General features: G+C 41.6%; 2 protein-coding genes across 4 annotated transcripts in view; one reads left to right on the forward strand and one right to left on the reverse strand.

Moving 5' to 3' along the window:
* ZDHHC3 (zinc finger DHHC-type palmitoyltransferase 3) overlaps positions 1-17884 on the reverse strand; it is a 40539-nt gene extending 22655 nt beyond the window's left edge. The window contains exons 1-3 of one of the 2 annotated variants that reach the window (XM_054020162.1): positions 17593-17884; positions 3472-3913; positions 955-1079 (exon numbers count right to left, since the gene is read on the reverse strand). In XM_054020162.1, the coding sequence (XP_053876137.1) occupies positions 955-1079; positions 3472-3777 (431 nt within the window). In that variant the 5' untranslated portion in view covers positions 3778-3913; positions 17593-17884. The remainder of the gene's footprint in view (positions 1-954; positions 1080-3471; positions 3914-17592) is intronic. The other variant, XM_054020161.1, reaches the window with a different exon arrangement.
* Positions 17885-19977: 2093 nt separating this feature from the next.
* EXOSC7 (exosome component 7) overlaps positions 19978-25936 on the forward strand; it is a 34859-nt gene continuing 28900 nt past the window's right edge. The window contains exons 1-3 of one of the 2 annotated variants that reach the window (XM_054020159.1): positions 19978-20099; positions 21829-21930; positions 23775-23869. In XM_054020159.1, coding sequence (XP_053876134.1) covers positions 20043-20099; positions 21829-21930; positions 23775-23869 — 254 coding nt within the window. In that variant the 5' untranslated portion in view covers positions 19978-20042. Of the gene's footprint in view, positions 20100-20479; positions 20616-21828; positions 21931-23774; positions 23870-25936 lie in introns of those variants that run through there. The other variant, XM_054020158.1, reaches the window with a different exon arrangement.

The following is a 25936-nucleotide window of genomic DNA, read 5'->3' on the forward strand; positions in this document are numbered from 1 at the left end:
AGTCCAGGTGGGGAAAGTGACCTGGATGCAGGGAGTCCTGGCATTGCTCCTCACTCCCCTAATCATAGCCTCCTAAGGGGGTGCGGAGGAATGTTGGGAGGAGGGGACGAGTAGTATCTGTGCATCACCGCTCACACCCCCGCCCCACATTCCGCTGCTGGGAGAAATCTGAGCACCCCCCATGCGTCACCTCTGCGAGTTTGCAACGCTCCCCTGCCAGCACACACCTCTGCACTGCCTCACAGCACCCCTCTTCCCCTTCCCACCACGGCACTCTGGACAGTCGCCCTCGTGGCCCACCTCTGACTCTGGCTGTGTATGAAGTGGAGCTATGTTCTAAGTATTAGTAAGAATTAGTAAGCTGTGGTGTGCTGTTCCTTTGGGAACAGCAGGCCTAGTAATTCTGTGAGTGTCCAATGAAACAGGGGCTGGACACTAAAGGGTATTCTCGCAGGACTCAGGGATTGGTGTTTCCCTATTGCTAACCTGTAAAAAGAGCACAAGACCTGGAGGGGAGTGCTTGTGTTGCCAGTAGGGTCAAGGAGCTGACGCCAAGCAAAGTGCCTCACAATCAGAAAGCATCATCATGTCACAAGGCACAATATCAAAGCATTCTGGGACACGCTACATTTTATGGTCTTCGTTGAGCACTGAGATTTTCAGAGGAGTTTAAGAGAGTTAGGCACCCAACTCACATTAGGGGTCAATGGGAGTTAGGTGGATAAATCCTTTAAGCCCCCTTGGAAATCCCATCCTACAACATGTGTCTGACGAAGTGGGTATTTACCCACAAAAGCTTATGCTCCAATACATCTGTTAGTCTTTAAGGTGCCACAGGACTCTTTGTTGCTTTTTATATCCTACAACAGTACACTGGTCCACCACATAAGTGCTTTCTTTTAATCCTGAACCACAGCATCACATCATTAAATCACAACATACAAGTGACTGTACCTGCAGTGATGTGCTCTGTCTGGTTTGATGCTACAGCATTTTGGACACTTATAAACAACCTGTCCTGGCTTCAGCTGTAAGCTCTCAATGAATTCTTTTGTGGCATTACCTTTGGGCACAGCACCCTGGAAATGAAAACAAAGATTTCAGTACCCACAGTTGTTCGCCAATAACATCAAGAGACCCAGTTCAAGTTCTTGGAAGGGAAGAGAGGTGCAAGTTTCCCTAACATCAACCACAATATTTCAGAATTTGATTGAGCAAGAGAAAGATACAGAAAGGACACTATTGTAAGGCCATAGTAGAGTACATAAATAATAAGCAGGGTGTAATCCTTATCTGTTTACTTGGACGTATGATCTGACCTTGTGTCACAGCAAACTGGACATATGCATGTGTCCTCATAAAAGTTACACAACTGAAATGTTTTTGTCTGCAACATTTAATGTAAGCAAACATATTTTGCATGTGTTCAATAAACGTCCAATTTGTTTAGGGTTTTTTAAATGAGAACTTTTAGAGAGATGTTAAGTATACAAATACCACTTTAAAAAAAAAAAAAAAAGGCCCAGAAAAAAAAATAAGACTAGGTAACATTCTTGCATTCTCTACGATGGTGCAGTTTTTGAATTCTCTCCTTAAATATGCATCTTTAATATTGCTGAGTTAATGTTGCTGAAGGAACCTTAACTCTCAAAAGACAAGAAATTAAAGATCTCTAACCTTAATATTAACAATTTCACTGCAAAAATGTTAATTAAAAAAAGCCTGAAACATACCACATGAATGACTGCTAGTGTGGAGGTACATATATAAACAGGAGCCTACATTAAAATAAATCTTGTGTTAGGAAAGTAACATTACAATTGACTTTTGGTGGAAGAGTTTTTATAGCAACAATGCTTTCAACTACATTTTTGACACTGGACATGCTCTTCCCTGTAGTGACTGGCTCTTTGCTCTAGCCCCCCTGCCTCACAGTTTCCTCACCTCTGCCTTGCTGCACCTATCCTGTCCTCATCATATCCCTTCTATGCCCCCATTCTTTTGTCTTTCTGTTTAGCTGATGTGCTCATAACAAAACCCAACCAAAGAATTGACAAAAAAACCTCAACACCCATTAGCCCCTCTGCCAGCCACCATATATAAATAAATGTGGAACTAACATGACATTTACTTATCACTCTACTTCTGCATTATGTCCTTTTCTCCTACCCTTTGTCTGCCTGTTCTATTTAGATTGGAAACTCTCTGTGGCAAGAACTGTCTCTTACTCTATGTCTATACAGTGCCTAGCACAATTGGACCCCATTGCCTGTTGGTTCTTAGGGACACTACTGTCTTTCAAATAGTTTACAATAAAAAAAGAAATCCTTCAAAATATGAACTGTATGTAAATTGCTGCAGTGCTGTATTCCTGAGTCTGACGACAGAAACCTTGAGCACCTCCACTCCCACTCATAGTTTTGCCAAGCAACAGCATTATGAAGTGACCAAGAGTCAACTTTACAGTAAGCAACAGTGAAACTGCCCAGAACTAGGTCAGTTCCCTGCTGATGTTCCTGAATAAGATGCAAGCTAAGCAATAAATACAGCCATTCGAGTTTTCATGGTGGGGGGTTTTATCCACAAAATGGAGCTTGGGGGAGGGATCAGAGAGGCAGAGACCCTTTCAACATTCCCAACACCAGCTACTAGACTCTGAAGGCAGAAGAGACAAAACTTACTCTCCTTTCCGTCAGCTAGAAGAACAATAATTTTAAATTTAATCTACTAGACAGATATGAAAGACAGGGCCATCAAAGAAGATTTAGGGATAGCACTCTGATAAAAATCCCCTTCCCAACAGTTCAGAGATGCAAGGAGAAAGGAGGGTAGAACTGCGTTTCTGACCAGGGCAAAGTCCCTGGATACTGCACTATCCATCTTGTGTTTCAAATCTAACCTTAGAATGTTTAGCCTTCCAGTTACGAAGAGTCTGATACATTTTTGAAGCCACAGAGATATGGGCTGATATTATTAGGGGGATTTAATGCTAAAACAGACAAACAAATTATTAGGTATAATCCAATAATTTCAGCTAAATCATTAATGTGAAAAAGAATCATAACATTTTTATTACAGAAGTCATCGTAATTTTTTCCCTACCCCATTCCGCTGTAGTGACATCTGATAAGATAGACAATTGAAACAAGTTTTTCTAGCTTTCCGGCTTGTCAGGTCATGACAAGCCACAAACATTATATCTAGTACTGGTGAGTAAAAGGGTGGTAGTCTCTCTCGCTCTTTCCCTTTTCACACTACTAGGAAGCTGTTCATACCAGGCTCAAGAGAATCTGAGATTCGGTCCTTTACATTTGGTGAGTTAATCTGACACAACAGAATGATATAGTAGCATACCACAACACCAAGCTTACTGATCACGATGACACAGACAAGTTATTTAAACCTGCTATTCACCAAGGGCCCAAGTTACCCTATATCTGGCAGGCAAGAAAAACATAACAGTATACTTACCGGATCTGATAGCATAGCTCGAAAATGTGAAGCCAAAGCCAGGAAAGCCAACATGTTGAACAATATCCCATTGATCACACTATAAATATAGTCTCTTGATGGAACTAACATAACAAGAAGGACTACAAAGTCTGCATAGAAGACAAGCATCCAGGTAACAACAGCACATGCAATACCACAGCCATCTCGAATAAACCACATTGTTCCCAAGGAACTATGGCTAGGAGGTGGAACACACTTGTCTGGCTGGAGGTATTCAGGTTTCCTCTCAATATCTCTGAAGCGGTGGATTGGAGTAATCATCATAGATTATAATGTCCATACTTGCATGTGAAAAAGAATCAAAAATAGTCGTCTTCTGCTTTACAAATGAAACTCAGAAAGCTCCTTCTGCATAACGGTATGAGAAGCATGTAGAAGATTCCAGGCTGCAGAAAGGGAGCTGAAAACCAAAAAGAAAGTCAATAAATATAAAACTGCGTTTTAGAGATAATCTAACGTTTATAGAGAACTTCTTGTCCAGAAGGAGCCCAAGACTTTTCAAACTTTATCAGAAGACTTATAAATTATACATAGGAATCCCTTAACCCACCACTGCAATGCATCCACTGCTGGGGAGAAACGCTTCAACTATTTAACAAAACACAGCACAGCAGTTAGGTAGGAGCTGGTAGGAGCAGCTGCAGAAGCAGGGACTGCAGCACTGGGAGAGAAGTGGGTTAAATGGGCCCAGCCAGGGCTGCTCCTCCCCTTGGCATCCCCTCAGATGCACAACTGTGAGATTCCGCCACACTCTGAGGAAACTACTGCCCAGGTGGTGCCTCCCCGCCACACCTGGTCTTGGGGAAAACCTGCAGAGAAAAAGCAGCCAGAGACTCCAGCTGGAGCAGCAGCCAAATGTTTGGGCATTCAGAGAACTTTGTATAGTAGTTCTGACTGGACTTTCTCTCCCCTGTGCTGATTGGCTGTTTGCTCCAGCCCTCTCCTTCACTGTCTCTTCACCTTAAGCTTTACTCCACCACCTGCCCCTCTTATCCCCTTCACCCCCTTGATGTCCCCTCTCCCCTTTTTCCTTTCCATTTATGTTATTCCCTCCTAACTAAACCCACCAAAAAAAAAAAAAAATTAAACATTTCCCCAAAAGATGTTAGCTACCATCACATTGTTCACTTTGCTTTCATGTTAACACCCATTTCCTTCACACGGTGCTTGTCTTGTCTGTTTAGATTGTAAGCTCTTCAGGGCAGGGGCTGTCTACTACGGTACTCCGTGTCTGTACAGTACCTAGCACAATGGGGCCCAATGCAGTTGGTCTTTATGCACTACCATAATGAACATGATTAATAATAATAAAATAGGAAGTGAGGATCATATCCAACTGAAACAGCAGGGGAATTTAACTCTGTAGAACTTTCTTACTCAAACTGAAATCTGACCATGTTCCAATGTTAACAGCTTTAACAACACTTACATAAAAATGCATGAGATTTTTAATTACCACAAGAGAACAGCTCCCCAGTTTCACATCTCATCCAAAAGACTGATGATCATATACGTTGCCCTATAAATTATGTGTAACTGAACACATCGTATTAACAAGCAAAACACATTCAGCCATAGCAACACAAAATACATCCTATGTGGTAGGCAATTTTTTCCCTAGACCATTTGTTACAATTTCCTAATCTTTTCTTTTCTGTATTTATACCTTCTTCTTCTTCAATATCAATCTGGAAAAATCTTCCCACAGAAAGCTACATTGGGAGATTTCTAACATTCAGAAGAAAATGATTTTTCTCACACTTTGTTGAAATGGGTCACTTTTGCCAAAATTTAGCGAGGTCCGTTGTATACATGATTGCTATGTTTGGTGTATATTGACAACATTGACCATCTGGTGAGGATGACTGTCACTAACAAACCCTTGAGTAGGAATAAATTCCTCAATAGAATGGAGTCCTTTTTTCCCCATAAAGAATGTGTATTCTAGTGCAGATAAAACAATATCAAAACAACTGCTAAGGTATCTGGTAGATTCTGAACTACAGCACGTTTATCTGGCTTCCATTATAAACCACTAATTCTAGGATTTTATCGCCCTTTTAAAAAGGATCTATATTACAGTTTCCCATTAAAAGTCAGTATCTTAGTCTGGAAATATATATTTTAAGTAGGGTTGTCGATTAATCGCAGTTAACTCAAAAAAAATTAATTACGATTAATCACAGTTTTAATTGCACTGTTAAATAATAGAATACCAATTGAAATGTATTAAATATTTTGGATGCTCTTCTACATTTTCATATACATTGTATTCTGTGTTGTAATTTAAATCAGTGTATATTCTTTTTTATTACAAATATTTGCACTGTAAAAATGATAAACAATAGAAATAGGATCTTTCAATTCACCTCATACAAGTACTGTAGTGCAATCTCTTTGTCGTGACAGTGCAATTTACAAATGTGGATTTTTTTTGTTCTATAACTGTACTCAAAACCAAAACAATGTAAAACTTCAGAGCCTACAAGTTCACCCAGTCCTACTTGTTGTTTAGCCAACTGCTAAGACAAACAAGTTTGTTTACATTTACAGGAGATAATGGTGACCTCTTCTTATTTACAATGTCACCAGAAAGTGAGAACAGGCATTTTTGCATGGCATTTTTGTAGCTGGATTTGTAAGGTATTTATGTGCTAGATATGCTAAACATTCATATGCCCCTTCATGCTTCGGCCACCACTCCAGAGGACATGCTTTCATGCTGATGACGCTCGTTAAAAAAATAATGCATTAATTAAATTTTTGACTGAACTCCTCAGGGGAAAATTGTACGTCCCCTGCTCTGTTTTACCCACATTCTGCCATATATTTCATGTTATAGCCGTCTCGGATGATGACCCCGCACGTGTTCATTTTAAAAACCCACACACTGCAGATTTCACAAAACGCAAAGAAGGTACCAATGTGAGATTTCTAAAGATAGCCACAGGACTGGACTCAAAGCTTAAGAATCTGAAGTGCCTTCCAAAATCTGAGAGGTATGAGGTGTGGAGCATGCTTTCAAAAGTCTTAAAAGAGCAACACTCCGATGCAGAAACTGCAGAACCCGCACCACCAAAAAAGAAAATCAACCTTCTGCTGGTGGCATCTGACTCAGATAATGAAAATGAACATGTATCGGTCTGCACTGCTGTGAATTGTTATCGAGCAGAACCAGTCATCAGCTTGGACACACGTCCCCTGGAAAGGTGGTTGAAGCATGAAGGGATATATGAATCTTTAGCACATCTAGCACTTAAATATCTTGTGACGTCGGCTATAATAGTGCCATGAGAATGCCTGTTCTCACTTTCAGGTGACATTGTAAACAAGAAGCAGGCAGCATTATCTCCTGCATATGTAAACAAACTTGTTTGTCTGAGCAATTGGCTGAACAAGAAGTAGAACTGGGTGCACTTGCAGACTCTAAAATTTTACATTGTTTTATTTTTTAATGCAGTTTTTGTACATAATCCTACATTTGTAAATTCAACTTTCATGATAAAGAGATTACACTACAGTACACCTCTACCCCGATATAATACGACCCGATATAACACGAATTCGGATATAACGCAGTAAAGCAGCGCTCTGGGGGAGCGGGGCTGCGCGTTCCGGCGGATCAAAGCAAGTTCGTTATAACGCGGTTTCACCTATAACGTGGTAAGATTTTTTGGCTCCCAAGGACAGCGCTATATCGGGGTAGAGGTATACTTGTATTAGGTGAACTGAAAAATACTATTTCTTTTGTGTGTGTTTTTTTACAGTGCAAATAGTTGTAATCAAAAATAAATATAAAGTGAGCACTGTACACTTTATGTTCTGTATTGTAATTGAAATCAATATATTTGAAAATGTAGAAAACATCCATAAATATTTAAATAAATGGTATTCCATTACTGGTTAACAGTGCGATTAATTGTGATTAATTTTTTTAATTGCTTGACAGCTCTAATTTTAAGATTTTAACGTCAGTGATTTTTTAAAAAAATAAGAGAATAGTTTTATTGACTCAAGTTTTTTTTTTTAATATTAGATAAAAATTGAGATAAGACAATCTTGGCAAGAGAGCAATCAATTCGGTTTAATGACTTAATATTTTCAAAAAGTTATTGCATGTGTACAACAGTAGCCGCTTTTCAAAGTCTAACATGTCAGGTGTGTTTTTAAATCCAGAGACAAGTCAAAAAAATTTTACATGATGCCAAAATACATATGTACACAAACCATAAGTGCTCCTAAAGAGCCATTGCCATCCTTCAATATAAAAATCCACCTTTCAGCAAAGAGATTTTAACAGTCCCTTCCACCTTGCATTTAATAGTCCTCTACAAGTGGTTAACTTTCTGCATCTACTTCTAAATATTAGGATTACTCGTCTATTTGGAAGGTACTGAAAAAAAAAATTAATGGAAGAGTGCATTTTTCCATCCTAATACAGAGGAGAGAGAGACTGTGTGTTCATCAAAAGTCAAATTGCTAAGTTTCTAGAGACAGAATGTATGTTGTGCCTAGTTTTCAGTTTAATTGTTAAAACCTGTCCAGCATCTCAGATACTCGAGATGGGTGTTAAAGAAAAAGTAGTCAGAAATACAGAAATATTTAGGACTTAACAAATCATGTTGTCAAAGAAACTTCATTTATTGTCTAGGTGAGAAATTAATGCATCTGCTGATCTGAAAACTCAAGGCTGGATCCCAATATCAACCTGCATTACACAGGATGTGCATTTTAACTGAAAGGGTCCTCATTGACTTGGTCTGATCCTATGAATAGCTGTGAACTCCCTTAGACCCTGATTCTGCAAAATAGGTCCATGCTTAATTTTACTACCAAGTATTAATCCCATTGATTTCAGTGGGACTACTCATGGTAATAACGTTAAGCACGTGAGTAAATTCTTCAAGGTCAGGGCCTTAATTGCTAGATAATATTACCACTGTCACTACTTGAAATCTGCCAACATTTAACTTTCTGAAGTACATATACACTTTCTGAAATTAGAGAATCAGAACGTTCCCATCTTGCCTTGGAATTTATGGTCACCTAATCTGACCTCATGCATAACATAACCCAGAGAGAGAGAGACAGAAAAAGAATCTGACTTCTTGAAAGATTTGCAAATCTAAGTTATACTTAAAAATATAAACATGATCTCAGGTATAATTGTATCATGTCCTTTCACTTCAGTTTTTTTTAATTAAAAATATTTAAGAGACACTGTGGTTGTGCGAGTTTCATAGAAGCTATACCAATTCATTGACACTATTTAAAGAACTGCCAGATGTGGTACTGAAGTAATACTTTTTCAGTAACCAAAAGGATTAAATGCATTATCATTTATCTCACATCCCCAGCAGCTAAGGGTGTTCTAGACAGGAAGTATACGGCTTTAAATAACTTAGACAGGCTCAATAAAAATGTCATAAAAGAGCAAAAATATATGTTTTTAAATATACTGGAAACAACAACTATTTAGGAATCTTAATTTACCATTTCAACTGAAAGCTTCAGTGATTATACCTATGAAAACTAAATGAATCTTTTCAAATAAGGGTCTCTACTGTGATAGAAACTGGTAAGGAGGTTTATTTGCGTACCTGTAACTGTGAAAGGGTGATCTTGCTGCACCAGTTTTATGCAACATAAATCTTCTCCGTATCTAAGATGTGCCTGCCAAAATTTGCCCAAATTAATTCTACCAAGGGATCTGTGGGATAATTATAAAGAGACAGAAAACTTTAATGTTTTCTGTTTGCTTCTCTTAAGACTAAAGTGTTCTAGTTGATCAACAGGAGGGGAACTCATTGCCCTAGTTTACACGGAGAAGTTTTAGCAGTTCAGCCACATTTGGTCTAGCCCCTAGGTGCTTCTCTAGTGCCAGCAATATGGAAGCAGTAGTACAGACTGGACATAGGTATTTTTAACACTTTGATTTCAACTTGCTGGAAGCAAGATCAGATGACACATAGGAAAAAGTTAGGGTGACCAGATGTCCCGATTTTATAGTGACAGTCCCGATTTTTGGGTCTTTTTCTTATATAGGCTCCTATTACCCCCCATCCTCTGGCCCCATTTTTCACATTTGCTGTCTGGTCACCCTAGAAAAAGTTGTTCTGGCTACACTAGCATTCCCATCATTGCTAGCACTAGCAGAGCTGCACCGATGGTAGACAACAGTTTGAGGTTTTCTTTAAAAGTCTGTCATAAAAACAATTTTTCTGGGCAGAAAAACATTATAACCACGTTAAGGAACACTAATTTAGCTTCGGTACCTATCAAGGTTCAAACAACCGTGCTGCAAACTCCCATGATTTTATCATGAGTCACATGATATTCTTCTTACAGCTGCAACAGCTCTTGGAGTCAATATAACATCACTGGGTCATACCCATGGTTCACAAAACTGTGTTCATGTGGGTATTTTTGTAGTTTATATGGAGCTATAGCTAACAGCTTTATGAAAAATCAACTCTTCTTAGCCAATACATCAGAGGCCAGAGTTTTATTTCTTTGATTTGAAGCATCTGGTTTTGGGTGGAGGTTTAATTGGAGTTGAATATTTCTGAAGGAAGCAGTTGAGCAAGGATATGAATATGTAAAGCGAACTTTTCCCTGAGGAGTAGGGGGAGGTAGAAATCAGCCAGCTTCAAAGGCAGGCCTGGTTTGTCTGTGAGGCTGAAAATCAGGTCTGGAGACTCTGTTCTGACAGCAGCAGACAGGGCTGTATCTAAAAGGCAACGAGGAGATATGGTTGTTTAAGAGACACAGAGCCCGATTCTCCTCTCATTTACACAGTGTAAATAAGCAGTAACTCCACTAGACAATGGAGTTACATCAGTGTAAGTGAAAGGAGAATGAGGCCCATGGTTTCTCAAACATAGAGATATGAATATTTTCTGTCCTAAGTAACAAAGAGCTTTGTTTGTGGTACACTATTTCTCAGAGCAGATGGTAACAGTTTTTGTTTGAAATCTATATAATTTCTGCATGAGTTTACCTTGCATTAGAAGTTATTTTGCAGAAAGAATCAATGTATGGCATTTGGCATTGTTTAAAGCACTAACCACATCACCATCTGTTAAGGGCATTTCCACCTTGCTTTGTTCAGGAAGAAGCTAACAAAGAAAGGTGAAGTCAGTGCTGGGCTACCTCTCTAATGTAAGGATGCATTGGATCAGGGTAAACCATGTCTAGTAGCAGGAGACTGGACATAAAAAAAACCACAAAACCTAAGGGCCTGATCCAAAGCTCATTGACGACAATAGGCATTTGATTAAGCACCTGGACAGATCTACGGCAGTTTCAGAATGTTCAGTAGCATTTAAGAAAAATAAATCCTACACACATCGCATTTTAACTGCCACCGGAACAAGGAGGGCAGAAGTTTTCTTGTTTCTTAAGATCTTGTGGGCTTAGAAAGGGCTAAAGAAACATCAGCTACTCAAGCTGCATAAAGAGAGAGGTATAAATCCTGGAAATATAAACACAAAGGAGCTGATGACCAAAACAGCGAATGGGGACATCATGCTTTCTGCTACTGACTATAAAGCTTTACAAGATGTTGGACAGGATAAATATCACTGGTCTTTTAGACCAGCTTTGCTATTTTGATGCTGGCCCAGGTCTTAAACTAGCAAATTCCAGACCTCACACCAGTGTAAGTCACAATATCCCTCCACTCTGCCGCAGCCGTCAAAGGTACAGTCATCATGAAAAAGCCTGCTTATATGATTAATAAGGTTTTCAGTCTCCATTTTGGGAAACATACTGCTGTACGGAGCGTGTTACCCGGAGAACCACAGTAGTAAATGTTTAGTGTTGATCGTAAATAAGAAGCTGGAACTTACAACTATAATTTGCAATAGTGTCCAAGACAAGGTGTGTTAAGGCAGAAAGGGCATTCTGAGTTAAAAGACTGGAACAGAGAGAAAATGATACAGCAGTTAGGGCTCTAACCTGGGACTTGGAAGACCTGGGCTCAATTCCCTAGTCTGCCACAAACTTCCTGTGTGACGTTGGAAAAGTCACTTAGTGTCTCCAAGCCTCAATTTCCCCGTCTGTAAAACGGAAATAAAATTTACCTCACAGGGATGTTGTGAGGATAAAGATATTAAAGACACTCATATACTAAAGTCATGGGAGCCATATAAGTACCTAAAATAGATACATCATGCACATTTAAAAAAAATAATCTCTAAACAGTTTTTAGAAATACCCTTTCACTATTTCATTTCTATTCAAAGAATGAAGCTGCTGTGAAAATTATTATTTCACAGCAGGGGGGCCTGTTTCATTATATCAAGCTGGACTGTGAGAATCTACTTTCCCACTAGAAAACATAGAAAAATCTGATATCCTTGAAGTTGTAAGGTAAATTCTACAGATTAACCCCCAAATTAATTTTAAAACATCATCTCTAACCTAGAATTTCTTTACTGCAGTTTAAGCCTAGTATTTGTTTGCTGAGACTAACTCCCAAGAATAATTAATCCCTGTGCTAATTTTAATGTTCCTTTATATATTTGTATAGCTTAATAATTTTTGTTGCTATCCTCTGAACATCATCCTTTAAAGTATAGTGCCCAAATGTGAACACAGTACTCCAATTGAGGTTTAACCAATATGGAGTACACCAGGGTAGTTACTCTGCATGTTATATTGCGCTTTAGCAACATGACTATCACAGCCGGGGTGGGGTTTTTTGCAAAAGCATCACATTGCTAGCTCTCTTGATTTATCACACATTATAACACCTTGATCTTCCTCTCTCTGGCACTATACTACCACCTTCCCATTATTTCTTCATTCTATATTTGCGCATTTGAATATCCCTTCTTTATGTGCACTTCTTTATCTTACCTTTACAGAATCTCAGTGTACTGATTTCAGCCCATTTGTTTTATTTCTGAAGACTGTACTGCATTTAAACCTCATCCCCTCAGCTTAGCACTATCTGCAAGACTGACTATCATACTTAGCATATCATCATAATCCCAGTCACTGATGAAAATACTGACAAGTGCCCCACAGCACCCCATTCAACACTCCTCCATTCATCTGAATGGAGCATTAACACACTCTTTTGTGTCTCTAGTCTACTCCTCAAAACAGCTATATGCTAAGGATTTTCTAGAGACTTCGGCTATCCCAAAGCCTGTGGTAGCAAGTATTCTGACTAGTTATCTACTGCAGTGGTTCTCAACCTTTCCAGACAACTGCACCCCTTTCAGGAGTCCAATCTGTCTTGTGTAGCCCCAACTTTCACCTCACTTAAAAACTTACTTACAAAATCATACAAAAATACAAAAGTGACACAGCACAGTAGTACTGAAAAATTGCTTATTCTCATTTCTACTATATAATTATACAATAAACCAACTGGAATATAAATATTGTACTTACATTTCAGTGTATAGTATATAGAACAGTATAAACAAGTCACTGTCGGTATGAAATTTTAGTTTGTACTGACTTCGCTAGTGCTTTTTATGTAGCATGTTGTAAAACTAGGCAAATATCTAGATGAGTTGAGTACCCCCTGGAAGACCTCTGCGTACCCCTAGTTGAGAACCACTAACTTAGTGGATGATATATAAGGGGTCGCTGATAAAACTTACTGCACTGCAATATCAATGAGACTGCAAACAACCTTCTGTTCCTTGACTTCATGCACCCTGGAGTATATTCAACTACAATTAGGATAGTTTTAATTTCTAATCTTCTCTAAAATGACCTTAAATTTGAGATTAGCCTGATCTAGAGCATAGAACAAAGAGGATCCACTAGATACTGTTAGTCACATCTGGACTATTTTACCTGGTCAGCTTGTAGAGCAAATTTTTCAAGTAAGATGTGATCTGGTATTACTATACCTAAGGGCAGGAAAGTAGCATTTGAGATATTATACTAAGATTCTTGTTACACTAAGGCCAAGTGTACACTACAGACCTATGTCGGTATAACTATGTCGTATAACCCAATGAGCATGTAGTTATACCGATCTTAACCTCCTGTGTAGGCAGTGCTACGTCAACGGGAGAGCTTCTCCCATCGACATAGCTATTGCCCCTCGGAGAGGTGAATTAACTATGCTGATTGGCATAGGACTGTTTTCACTTAAGCGCTACAGCGGCACAGCTACACCAATGCAACGTTTTAAGTGTAGACCTGCCCTAAGATAAGAAAAACTAGTCATTAAAAATGCAAACAAGGGAACAAGAATGTCATCACAAGACAAATTCCCACATCTCTCGTACAGAAACCTATTAAGATTTGTAGTCACAGTTTCTTCTCTTAACCTAATCAGAGTAAAGAGAACAGTCCATAGGAAAGGGGAGAAATTGACAACTTCCTACCCAAGAGAGAGCAGCATAATAATTCTGTATTCACTGCACTATTATGCCTGGTGAAAAGCATTTGCCCTCTTAAACCCTATTCCTACAGCTGGATTAATAAAACGGATATTGTCATGAAAACTTCTCTCTGAGGGACTTCTCTTATTGAGCAAGTTTTTAAATAGGTAGGTGTAGTTTATCTATAACTGCAGCATTTAAATAAAAACTAAGAATTGAAATAGAACCTTTCTTATGAAAAATGATGCAAAATATTTTCTAGTAAGAATTAATATGCTGAAAACCTTTGATTTATTTAGAAAAATCAAGTTTATTTTATGACAAAAAAGGTCTGCAATTGCATCAAACTTCTGGGGTCCTTGTCTCTAAATTTCTGTGAACGTTTTGTCCAAATGCAATGCTTCTTATTAGATCAGTCCCTTAGATGAAATAAGAACTACTCATGGTAGGTTTCAGAGTAGCAGCCGTGTTAGTCTGTATCAGCAAAAAGAAGAACAGGAGTACTTGTGGCACCTTAGAGACTAACAAATTTATTAGAGCATAAGCTTTCGTGGACTACAGCCCACTGATGGGCTGTAGTCCACGAAAGCTTATGCTCTAATAAATTTGTTAGTCTCTAAGGTGCCACAAGTACTCCTGTTCTTCTTTTTGCTCGTGGTAGTACATTCTACAGTCAAACAGCACTAGTGTTTGTATGACTGGCTCTTTAATGCACTTTTAAAAGCAATGACAGAAACAAACATGTAGCTTCACTTTTACATAAAAGTTTCAACCTTGACAGTCATTATCTTATTTTAAATAAGCCTTTTTGGTTGCTTTCATTAAACACTGAAAAACATAACTTTCACTGAAACTGCCTCAAGATCCGATTGTCTTGTTGTAGACCAGACGTGAGCAAACTACGGCCCGCGGGACTGTCCTCCCCGGCCCCTGAGCTCCCAGCCAGGGAGCCTAGTCCCCTTCCCCACAGCCACACTGCCGTGTGGGCCGCACTCTGGCCCACCGCTCCCGCTGGGCAGCGTGGGGAGCGCATCTGGCTCTGGCTGAGTGTTACAGCTGTGAGCTCCTGCTGCTGGTAAGGGGGCGGGGGGTGGGAGGGTTGGGTAAGGGAGCAGAGGTCTTGGGGGGCAGTCAGGGAGGAGAGGGCGGTTGGATGTGCTGGAGGTTCTGGGGCAGGGCGGTCAGGGGATGAGGAACAGAGAGGGTTGGGAGTGGGAGCCCCGGGGGGCTGTCAGGGGGTGGGGGTGTGGATAGGGGTCGAGATGGCAGTCAGGGGACAGGGAACGGGGGGGTTGGATAAGAGGGTGGGATCCCGGGGGACAGTTGGGGTGGAGGGTCCTGGGAGGGGGTGGTCAGGTGACGAGGAGCAGAGGGCGGTTGGATAGGGGGTGGGAGTCCCGGGGGGCTGTCAGGGGTTGGGGGTATGGATAGGGGTTGGGGCAGTCAGGGGACAGGGAGCAGGGGGGTTGGATGGGTTGGGGATTCTGAGGGGGGCAGTCAGGGAGCGGGAAGTGGGAGGGGGCCAGGCTGTTTGGGGAAGCACAGCCTTCCCTACCCAGCCCTCCATACAGTTGCGCAACCCTGATGTGGCCCTCGGGCCAAAAAGTTTTCCCACCCCTGTTGTAGACGGCAGTCATTTGCTATAAAATATCAACATACTTTCTATGTTACCCTCATAATGGAACAATATGCCATCATAATTTGAGTGAAAGCCTCTCACTCCCTGGCTTATTTGCATCTTCATCACCTTGAAAGTCCAGCGCAGTAGTCTCATTTGTGTGTCTGAAAAGATACTTGCTCTTATTTGGATTGGGAGCCAAGAAAAATCTAACAGAATTCTGATCTGCACTCTGGGAACAGATTCAAAGCGACTGCAGGTGAAAGATGAATATTTGTGACTGCTATTCCTATGTTTTCTCAAACACGGAAGAGTTCTAGTGAACAATACTGAATGTATATATTTATGGAAAAATTATTCTATAATAATGTTGAAAGAGCGCTAGAAATATTTAAAAGTATTAAAAATAAATCAATAGGAATTACTTTTAATTAACATACAAAAAAATCTGTTATCCTTTTTAATTTATCAGACCCCTTATAGCAGTGACTCTCAACCAGGGGTACAAATACTCCTGGGGCTACACAGAGGTCTTCCAAAGGGTACATCAACTCACCTAAATATTTAAGTAGTTTTACAACAGGCTACATAAAAAGCATTAGTGAAGTAAGTACAAACTAAAATTTCATACAATAGTTTATACTAATCTATATACGTTACACTGAAATATAAGTACAATATTTATATTCCAATTGATTTATTTTATAATTATACTGTAAACATGAGAAATTAAGCAATTTTTCAGTAATAGCTTGCTATGACACTTTTGTATTTTTATGTCTGATTTTGTAAGCAAGTAGTTTTTAAGTGAGGTGAAACTTGGGGTACGCAAGACAAATCAGACTCCTGAAAGGGGTTAGGGTGACCAGACAGCAAATGTGAAAAATCGGGACGGGGGTGGTAGGTAATAGGAGCCTATACAAGAAAAAAAAAAAAAATTGGGACTGTCCCTATAAAATCGGGACATCTAGTCACTCTAAAAGGTTGAGAGCCACTGTCTTATAGCATCATAGTTTTAGAATGGCTTATACATAAAACTAGACATCATAGCTTTTATACAGTAGTATGCTGTTATAAGCTCCAGTTAAACATCAAATGATGTACAAAGCACTTTTCAGACGAGTGCATGTTTAACTGTTCAAATACTTGTTAAAGATCTCACCAGCATTCAAACTTCTTTATTTTAATTCAATTCTAGGTTGCCAGGACACTGTCCAACTGTCGAGGCTGCAGAATTTAAATCCCATGGCACCTCATTAAAGGATGCGTTTATATAATGTTTTGAACAGCATTGTTCAGTAACACAAACAGTGCTGGGATGCTGAAGGCCTAAATGAAGTAAAATAAACTTTTAAAAAATAGTTAATAGTCTATTTAAAAAGAGATCTTCCAGGGCTGCTGCATGGGATTTACCTTTTAAACAGTGCCAATGTGAAAATATTATACTGGTGCAGAACCCAAATGCATGTTCCCTTGGCAGAAACAGCTCTAGTAAATGATATGTTGGGGCCTGATCCTGCGCGGTTTGAACACACCCCAACTTCCCCACATTTCCAAGGACTTCAGTAGAGGTTTGAGGACCCCAAAGAGTGTGGAAATAGGCTCCTGGCCGCCTGTGGGAGTTCTTTATATGCCCTAAACATACGCCAAAAAGACTATCATTACGGGTAGAAAGGGACCCTCGATGTGCATGGAGCACTTGGGGGAGACCTTGTTTGTTTTGCATCCTCCTTAGCCATATGCTCCCCAAGATTTGTCTCTCCCCAGCAGCCTGTGCATTTACTCACTTCTTCAGCCCCCCACCCCCTTGCAGCTACATCTCCCAAGCCAAGCGGACAGGGATCCCACTGGAGCTCAGGCGCCACACGGCACGAGCCACACCTGCCCTTGGGGACACCGGCTTCACCTTGCAGGAGCACACTGCTCACCCTTGCACGAGACAATACCAAGCTCCACCTCGAGCTTCCTGACCCGCCTGTCGCTCGCCCGCCCGCATCTCCCTGCAGAGGGTGTGCGGCTGCTGCCAGCCCCTGGCTAGGTGTGTGCGGCCACTGCAGGTACGCCCGCTGCCCGGCTACCCACCGCGAGCCGCGGGGAGCAACCTACCCGCATAAGAAGCCGTCGCCGCCGGTCCCCGCAGCTGCTGCTGGTCCAGCCCGCCCGCTGCCGCCGCCACCCCCGTTCAGGACCTCGCCGCCACCCGGGTCAACGTTCCGTCGCCCAACGCAACGTTCCATTCGCCTCGCGAGCCTGGGACGCCAAGCGCGCGACGCCCCGGAGCTGCTACTGCAGCAGGAGGCGTCAGTGGCTACCCGAGCTGCCCCTAGTCCTACTGGGAGGGAGAGAGACCAGGAAGTGAGCAGCGCGGAGAAGTGTCACGCCCTCTCCCTTCACTTCCTCGGCACAGCGTCATCTCCTCCTCGGGACCTGGTCCCTCCCACACTGACTGAGCAAAGCACGTACTGTGGTCCCGCTACTGCGGGAAGCCCTGGCACGCAATGAACTGCAATGCATTGCCTTCGTACAACTGTTTCTGTTCACTCGCTAAGCATCTGCTGTATCCACACACACAGGGCTTGCTGCTGGTGCCACCGACCTCACTGGTGCAGGATGCATACGCGTCTATATGTGCACACATTACATTTATGGTATATATATAACCTGACATTTCCCACCCAATACCTGGATTGTTCTGCTTATATGTTACAACCTCTTCCATCTTCTTCTGTTTTATTTAAACTGCAAAATGTTTGGGACAGGACCTATGATGTTTCTTTGGTGCAGATCACAGTGGGGATCTGATCCCAGATTTGGGGTCTTTCAGTGGTACTGGAAAACAATAACAAAAAGAATAGCATATGTGTATGTAAGCTCAAAAGCTTCTCTCTTTCACCAACAGAAGTTGGTCAAATAAAAGATATTACCTCACCTGGTCTATATGTTACATACACATTTTTCATAACATGCACATAACGATGTGTGCTACATCCACCTTGTGTATTCACATACTGGAGATGACTGTGTATATATGTACACACTAGTCACTACATATATAGGTGAGTATGCAACGAGAGTTGCAGGTGCTCAGCACTTTTGTGTTTACAGCTTAGGCCAGGCCAAGTGGCTTGTGAGTGTCCAAAGTGCTGTAGTATAAAACATGACAGAATATAGCTGGAAATATAATCACTTTCATTGACTCACTCCTTATTGTTTGGGCAGGTAGCACTGCCAGACACTTTCTATTATTTGACCCTGTTTTCAGTTGCTTGTAACTTTGTCAAACTTTAACTGTTTGGGGCAGAATTTTATATGCCAGAGAAACAAAGTTAAAGAAATATATGTTGCTTTGCCCATCTTAAAAAATTCTGGCAAGTTATTTGAGAAGCTCAGCTCAGGTACCCCCTTGTTTTGGAGCAGGGACATAAAATTGACTGGCATGCATTAAATAAGGCATGGGGCCACACACTGAATTATAAGGAAAAAACAAAATATTAAAACACTCATTGAGGACTTTCCATCCTTTGGGGAAAATAGTATGTTGTGTAATTAAAGACTGTCATAATGAAGACACACAAGAGAGGGCAAATTAACATTGCACATAGGGTTGCCAATTTTGGTTGTTTTCCTGGAGGTTTCATCACATGACATAATCTTTAATTAAAGATTAATCTTTAATTCCTGGAGACTCTAGAACAATCCTGGAGGGCTGGCAACCCTAGTTGCACAGGTAACCTTAGCTCTGACATTTCCTAACTTTAGACAGCCTGACTGTGCAATTTAACATAGTTTTTATATGCACTATCTGTTGAAGATTTGCAATTTACTGCATGACACTGTGTAACCATGGGAAAAAAACAAGGACAGACATACCACAGAACTCAGTCCACCATTCAGTGTTTTGTCAGTTAACATTTCAGTCCTTTCTTGAGAGTTTTCATCTATTTCCATGTCTTTATAACACAGAACGGATTTGGAACTCCACAGAGAAGTGCCTTTGAGGTGACACCTTGCCCGTAGGATGCACAATGCACATCCAGGCCCAATGCATGCAAACGATGCCCAAGACACGCACAGCGCAGCACTCCTGCAGGCTCACAGGCAAGAACTCACATGCACACAGGTAGCGCGCTCACTCAAGGGATCTGGGGCTCCTGTCTGTACCTCTATTCCCACGTGGGAACATTTCTTCCCAGCTAGGGTGACCAGACAGCAAATGTGAAAAATCGGGACGGAGGTGGGGGGTAATAGGAGCCTATATAAGACAAAGACCCAAAAATCAGGACTGTCCCTATAAAATCAGGACATCTGGTCACCCTATTCCCAGCCCCTCCCTCCCCGGGCTGTCACACGCTGGGAGCCGCCCAGCCGCTCTCTCTCCGTAACACGCGCACGAACCAGCCCGTGCTCGCGCGCCCGTCGAACCTCACAACGCGGATGACGTAAGTATGTGCGGATGGAGGAGGGAAAGGAAATGTCGCGGGCGTTAGCTTCGTCGCGTTTTGGTGACGGCATCACCGGGCGGCGGCCGGAGTAGTGTTTGGAACCCGGCGCGCAGCATGGCGTCCGTGGTGCTGAGCGAGGCGGAGAAGGTCTACATCGTGCACGGTATCCAGGTAACGGGCGGCGGGGCGGGGCCCGGCGTGTGTGTGTGAGTTGGGAGCGGACAGGGTTCCCGGCGGGGGTGGGGGTGAATTGGGAGCGGACAGGGTTCCCGGGGTGGGGGTGAGAGTTGGGAGCGGACAGGGTTCCCGGTGGGGGGGGGGGGGGGCGGTCAGGTGGTGTTAGCGAGGGGAGCAGACGCTCCGGGGCAGGGGGAATGGGCGGTGCTGCAGCAGCAACCCGGCCTCTCCGCGCGGTCAGCCTCTGCCGTTCCCCTCCTCTCCCACCCTAGCTTGTAGCCGGGGGCCTGCAGAGCCTGTAATGCGGAGCACGGCGCGGCTGAGTGCTTCGTGTCCCGGGTCGCTGCTGCCGACGGGGTGGGGCTATTGCCAGCTGTTTAAATTGAAATACAGTCGGTTGTTTTCAGGGGGAAATAACCTCTAAAGGCTAAAATGTTTATCTCCTCCAGGATTTCTTCATCATTGTTCCCCTGTGCACTTTTGGCCAAGGAAAGATTTGCAACCTGCGCTGTGTGTAGCTTGCACTTGATAGAACCAATGGTGCAGGAGAGCCAGTTATTATGTTCTCTTTATTTTGCCATTGTTCATAACTAGATACCTGTCCTCTGACTGGCTTAGACACAGCAACCTTAAATAAACAGACTTAACAGCTCCATGTGAGGGAAGATTCTGATCTTGGGTTTTTTGCGAATACAGCTCCATCGACTTCAGTGGAGTTCTTTGGGATTTATATCTATGTAACAAATACTAAGATTTGATCTCCTGTCTACACTAAACACCTCAGATAGCACAAAGCCAAGAAAGATCCTAGATATATCCTTTCTGCTACAGGATGTTTTCATTTTATACCAACTTTTTTTTCTTACTGGAATTGCTATCTTAGGCCTGGTCTGTACTTAAAAGTTTTGCCCCCATAGTTGTGTGGGGTGTGTTTTTTTTGTTTGTTTGTTTTTGGCCAACATATTTATTCTGGTAAAAGGCCTGAGTAGGCACAGTTTATATCAGCAAAAAAGGCTTTTTGACCTGTAGCTTATTTATCTCCGGGAAGAAGGTATATCTGCAAAATAACTTTTTTGCTGGTATAAAATATGTCTACACTAGGAAGGTTTACCGGTAGACCTATACTAACAAACCTCTTAGGTGAAGAGAAGGTATATGGACAGTTTATTATTTTGCTTAAAGGCATCAGTAACTTTGGCTGGCAATTCAAACTACCCAATTCTTTCTTCTTCATCAATTTATGTATGTATTCTCTGGAAGTCCCAACCAAGATCAGAGCCCCGTTATGCTAGGTGCTACACAAACACACAGCTCTTGCCTCAAAGAGCTTATCATTTAAGGCCCTGATCCTGAATGAACTGTGGACATAGGTTTCCATCTGTGCATAAGGAGCTGCACTGAAGCTGAAAGACGTCTGCCCACATGGAGCATGTTGCAGGATGAAGACTGAAATACTCACGTTCTACGCTTAGCTTGTATTGTATAGTATTACCTTCTCTCTCTATTTTACAGTTCATGCAGGAAGTCGGTGACTGAACTGGGAATTAAACCTAGATCTTTCAAGTCATACTCCAGCACTTTAACTACAAGACCATCTGTTTTTCTCCATTTAGCTTTGTTAACTTGCATGTTTTATCTGGGATTATTTTAAGTTTGTATTTGATTTATTAATATAATATGGATCAGTTATATCACTTAATAAAACTGTGGTGGCTATGCTTAGGAGGATCTTCGGGTAGATGGCCGTGGCTGTGAAGACTATAGATGTATTGAAGTGGAAACAGATGTAGTATCAAACACAAGTGGATCTGCAAGAGTGAAGCTTGTAAGTACAGATACAAGGAGTTTTTGTATATTGCTAGTGGAAGCTCATGACTTTGAGGCTGTAGGTCAAGTCCAGACTTTATCACTTGACTATTTGTATTAAGTTTTTATTGATTTTTTTTTTTTTGCTTTTTAATACAAATGTAAAAATACACACACAGAGTGAATATTCTTAATGTAAAATTACTATCTGAAATATACACCACAGTATTAACAGAAACTTGACTTTAATGATATGTGGCACAAACTGAAGCTCCTGTTTGTTCCCTTTCACCACCTCCTAACAATCTGTGACAGATATTGCAACCCTGTGCAGTGTCTTTGGGATTCATTAATGGTTTATGTATAATTGTGTTCTGCTTCATGGGGGTGGGCTACCACTGCTCCTCCAGCAACTAAAAACCAAAGGGGTGATTAAGGGAAATCAGCCAGGTTGTAAGCCCTGAGAGAAATACAGTGTGCTGGGGGACACTTACGTATACTGGTTCAAACTGGACTCTCCAGAGACCAGCAGACAAAGAAGGGACTTTTGGACAAAGAGCCTGACTTGAGGCCTTATTTCTGATCCAGCAAATGGAAAGGACCTTCTGTCCTGAAGGGTGGGGAGTTGGGGGAAGCATGCCTTGCAGTAGGGTTGGAAGGACTTGCCCTACGAGGGCCCCATAAGACTAATAGGTAACTTCTGCTGAGCTTTTAGCATGCATATCGGGACTCATTGTTTTTGAAGTGTTTTCTTTGTAATGTTTTTACCTTAAGAATAAATATGCTTGCTTAGAAGGAGCTGTGTGCTGGCAATATACTGGTCATAGCCTTTGGAAAGAAAGCCAGGCACTGGCCTGGTTAGGCTATCTGCCTTGTTGGGGATAGTATAGTGTAATTTGGGGAGCTGTGCAGCCTTAAAACTCTGGTCAGGAGAGAGTGCAACATAGTTCTCTGCTCATGAGAGATGTTGGCTGGGAGCCAAAAACTTTTAAGTGGGTGCCCTCAAGGGACTGTGTATTGCGGGGGAATACAGGTGGAGTGAGCCTGAAACTGTGTCACGGTCCATAAAGAATGGTTACTTAGTCCTGGTCTACTCTACAACCTTATGTCAGTATAACTTCATCTCTCAGGGCTGTAGAAAATCCACACCACTGAGCAACGCATCATACCGACCTAAGTCCCAGTGTAGAGAGCACTATGTCAATGGGAGGGCTTCTCCTGTCGACATAGCTACCGCCTCTTAGAGGTGGAGTACCTACACCGACAGGAGAAACTCTCCTGTTGATGTAGGTAATGTCTTCAGCTTCACCTCGGCAGTGCTGTAAGTGTAGACAAGCCCTTGCTATGAGCGAGATCTATTGGCAAAGTACATTGAGGCCAGAGGAAGCTGAAATAATTCACCATTTAAACCTGTGAAAGTAAAGTCAGTAGTATGACTAATAAATAGAGAAATAATTCTTCACAGTGTTCATATCACAACAAATTAAAACTGCTGCTTTAGTGGGTGTTGTATGTACAGACAGTGGCTACGCTCAGGGTATTAGAATAGTTCTGCATATGTATTTATTCCAGGACTGAATTTATGAAGTCATGGATATTTAGAATGTCCTATTAGCATAGAGAAATTTTGTAAATACATAGGGTTTATTTGAGGAAACGTGCTCAAACTTAACATTGTCTCTTCGAAAGCTTTGATTTATTAAAATAAAATACTGGGTCATGCTCGAAATGCTATTTGGCAGAATAGTTTGTGTAGATAACATAAAGATAAACATTAATAACAGCTTGACCCCTATGTGGATAAATTGTACAAGCTATGGCGTGGAATATTTTTCTGGTTGAGTGACGCTGGTATTTTAACAGGGACATACGGACATCCTGGTAGGAGTCAAAGCTGAAATGGGAACACCGAAGTTGGAGAATCCAAATGAAGGCTACCTTGAATTCTTTGTTGACTGGTAGGTACAATAAGGAAGAGTATCAAAAGCCCAATACTTTGAGTAAATAATGCATTTAGAAAAGCTATTGATCTAAAGTATATTCTTTAATTCCGTTGGCCTGCTGTAGTGGTCTACATAATAGAAATAAGCTATTTTGTTGCTTTAGTGGATGGTAAAATTGGGAAAATGCTCTGCTACTCCTTCAGAATTGCTGTTTTGCTTGGTTCTAGAAATTACAAGATTATTATAATTGGAAAAGATAAAAGGGAAAAAAATTCAGTTTGTTTACTCTTTGTGCATTTGACAGAACTTTGTATAGAGTTTATTTCCCCCTGTTCTCTCTGGGACTTGGACAAAAAGAAAATGAGAGAGAGAGAATATCCATTTAAAAAAAAAATGGTAGGTACACTCAGAGATAGGTATGCTACCTGAAATTATTTTTTCTTTTATTGAATTGCCTAGATTTCAAGTTGTCACTTCGAGTGTAGGAAGAGGGGGCCCGCAAGGATTTTAAAAATTAGTATTTGCCACTCCAGGTTTGAATTACACTCCCAAGGTTACAGCTGCTCTTTGACCATGGCTTGATAAACACTGCTACCACCCAAATGCAAAAAAAACCCTTTTAACCCAGGAAGGAGCACTTTCAGTTCCTCCCTCTAAGGTAATCTCAAGCCCTTTCTCACACAGGCACAGACACACCTGAGAGAGAAACAAAGAAAATTAGCTGTGGCTACCAGCTAATCAAACAACATGCACAAATCTCTTAGGACATCAATAATCCAATCCTGTTTTTAAAAAAGGTAAATTTTATTAAAAACAAAAAGGAAAAAATACATTTGGAACCTAGGCTTTTGCTAGATTTTAAAAAGAGCAGTTCCAAAAATTAAGCACCCAAAATAGCTTTCTTGGGGGTTCAGCTTAAAGGTTACAAGCAAACAAAAGCATCTGGGGTTAGCACAGAGGAGATCTACAAGCCTTAAAAAATAAACAGAAATAAACCTGATCGTTTTTAGCTAAACATTCTGATCTACTTACACCTTTGGGTTGTAAAAAGTAGTTCTAGATATGATCTGATGATTTTCGTATCTGGTTCAAACTTTATACAGCATTCCTGCTGCCTCGTCTCTTCAGCCCAGAGAACAAAAGACAAACGGAAGTTTCTTTCCCAGTTTTAAAAAGTTCATTGGCTCTTTTGGTCAGATGCCCACTCCTTCTCTTTTACCTGTGGGCTTGTTAACCCTTTACAGGTAAAGCAAGCAGAGAATAGACCAAGAGGGATTTTACAGCTGACTGACTGGGTGTCCATCAAAGGGAGTTACTCCCCACTCATCCCCCCAATGTATCACACAAGTGTACGGTAATTAGAAGTTGTCCTTTTTTTTTTATTTGAACACAATAACACTGTGAATTCGAGATACAACAGTTAACTGCCTAGAAAATAACATTCAGAATGGCATTTTTCAGTAAAGCACTATTTCCTCTATGAGCTAGAAATCAGGTTCATGTTTAAGCATGTTTCTGACTTTCTTGACCGTGATTGAGGCATTACTGTTGGCAGCTTTCCAGTGAGCAGGATTATGGAAGGAGCTCGAGACAGTCCAGGAGTCCCAGTTTGCGGGTTGCTTTAAGAGTTGTCACAGTCACCACCTAGTGTAATTAAGGGTTACACATACTGCTATTTAGGTGGGAGCACGGGGCATGTTAGGTGGACTTTCTGAGCTCTACTTCAATTACGGAACAGATACAAAGGGTTTTTTTCCCATGTAAGCTTATGCCCAAATAAATGTGTTAGTCTTTAAGGTGCCACCGGACTCCTCGTTATTTTTGTGGCCTCCTGGGCTGTGATTGGGGGCAGGGGGGAAGCAGCGGCCCCTTCCCCTTCCTGGTGCTCCTGGATGCACTGCCTTGGTGTTGGTTTCTGGGGCTTCCAGCAGGGGTTGGGCCCTAACCCCCTCTGGAAACACTTGGGGCACAATGCTGAAGGAGTAGGCAGCTGGTGAGTGCTACGCCTCCCCAGAAGTGGTGGGGCTCCAGCTTTGGGCTTCAGCCTGGGGGTGGTGGGGAGGCAGATTCCAGCCATGTGTC

The sequence above is a fragment of the Malaclemys terrapin genome, chromosome 2 (assembly GCF_027887155.1).
Source record: "Malaclemys terrapin pileata isolate rMalTer1 chromosome 2, rMalTer1.hap1, whole genome shotgun sequence".
Taxonomy (NCBI): Eukaryota; Metazoa; Chordata; order Testudines; family Emydidae; genus Malaclemys; species Malaclemys terrapin.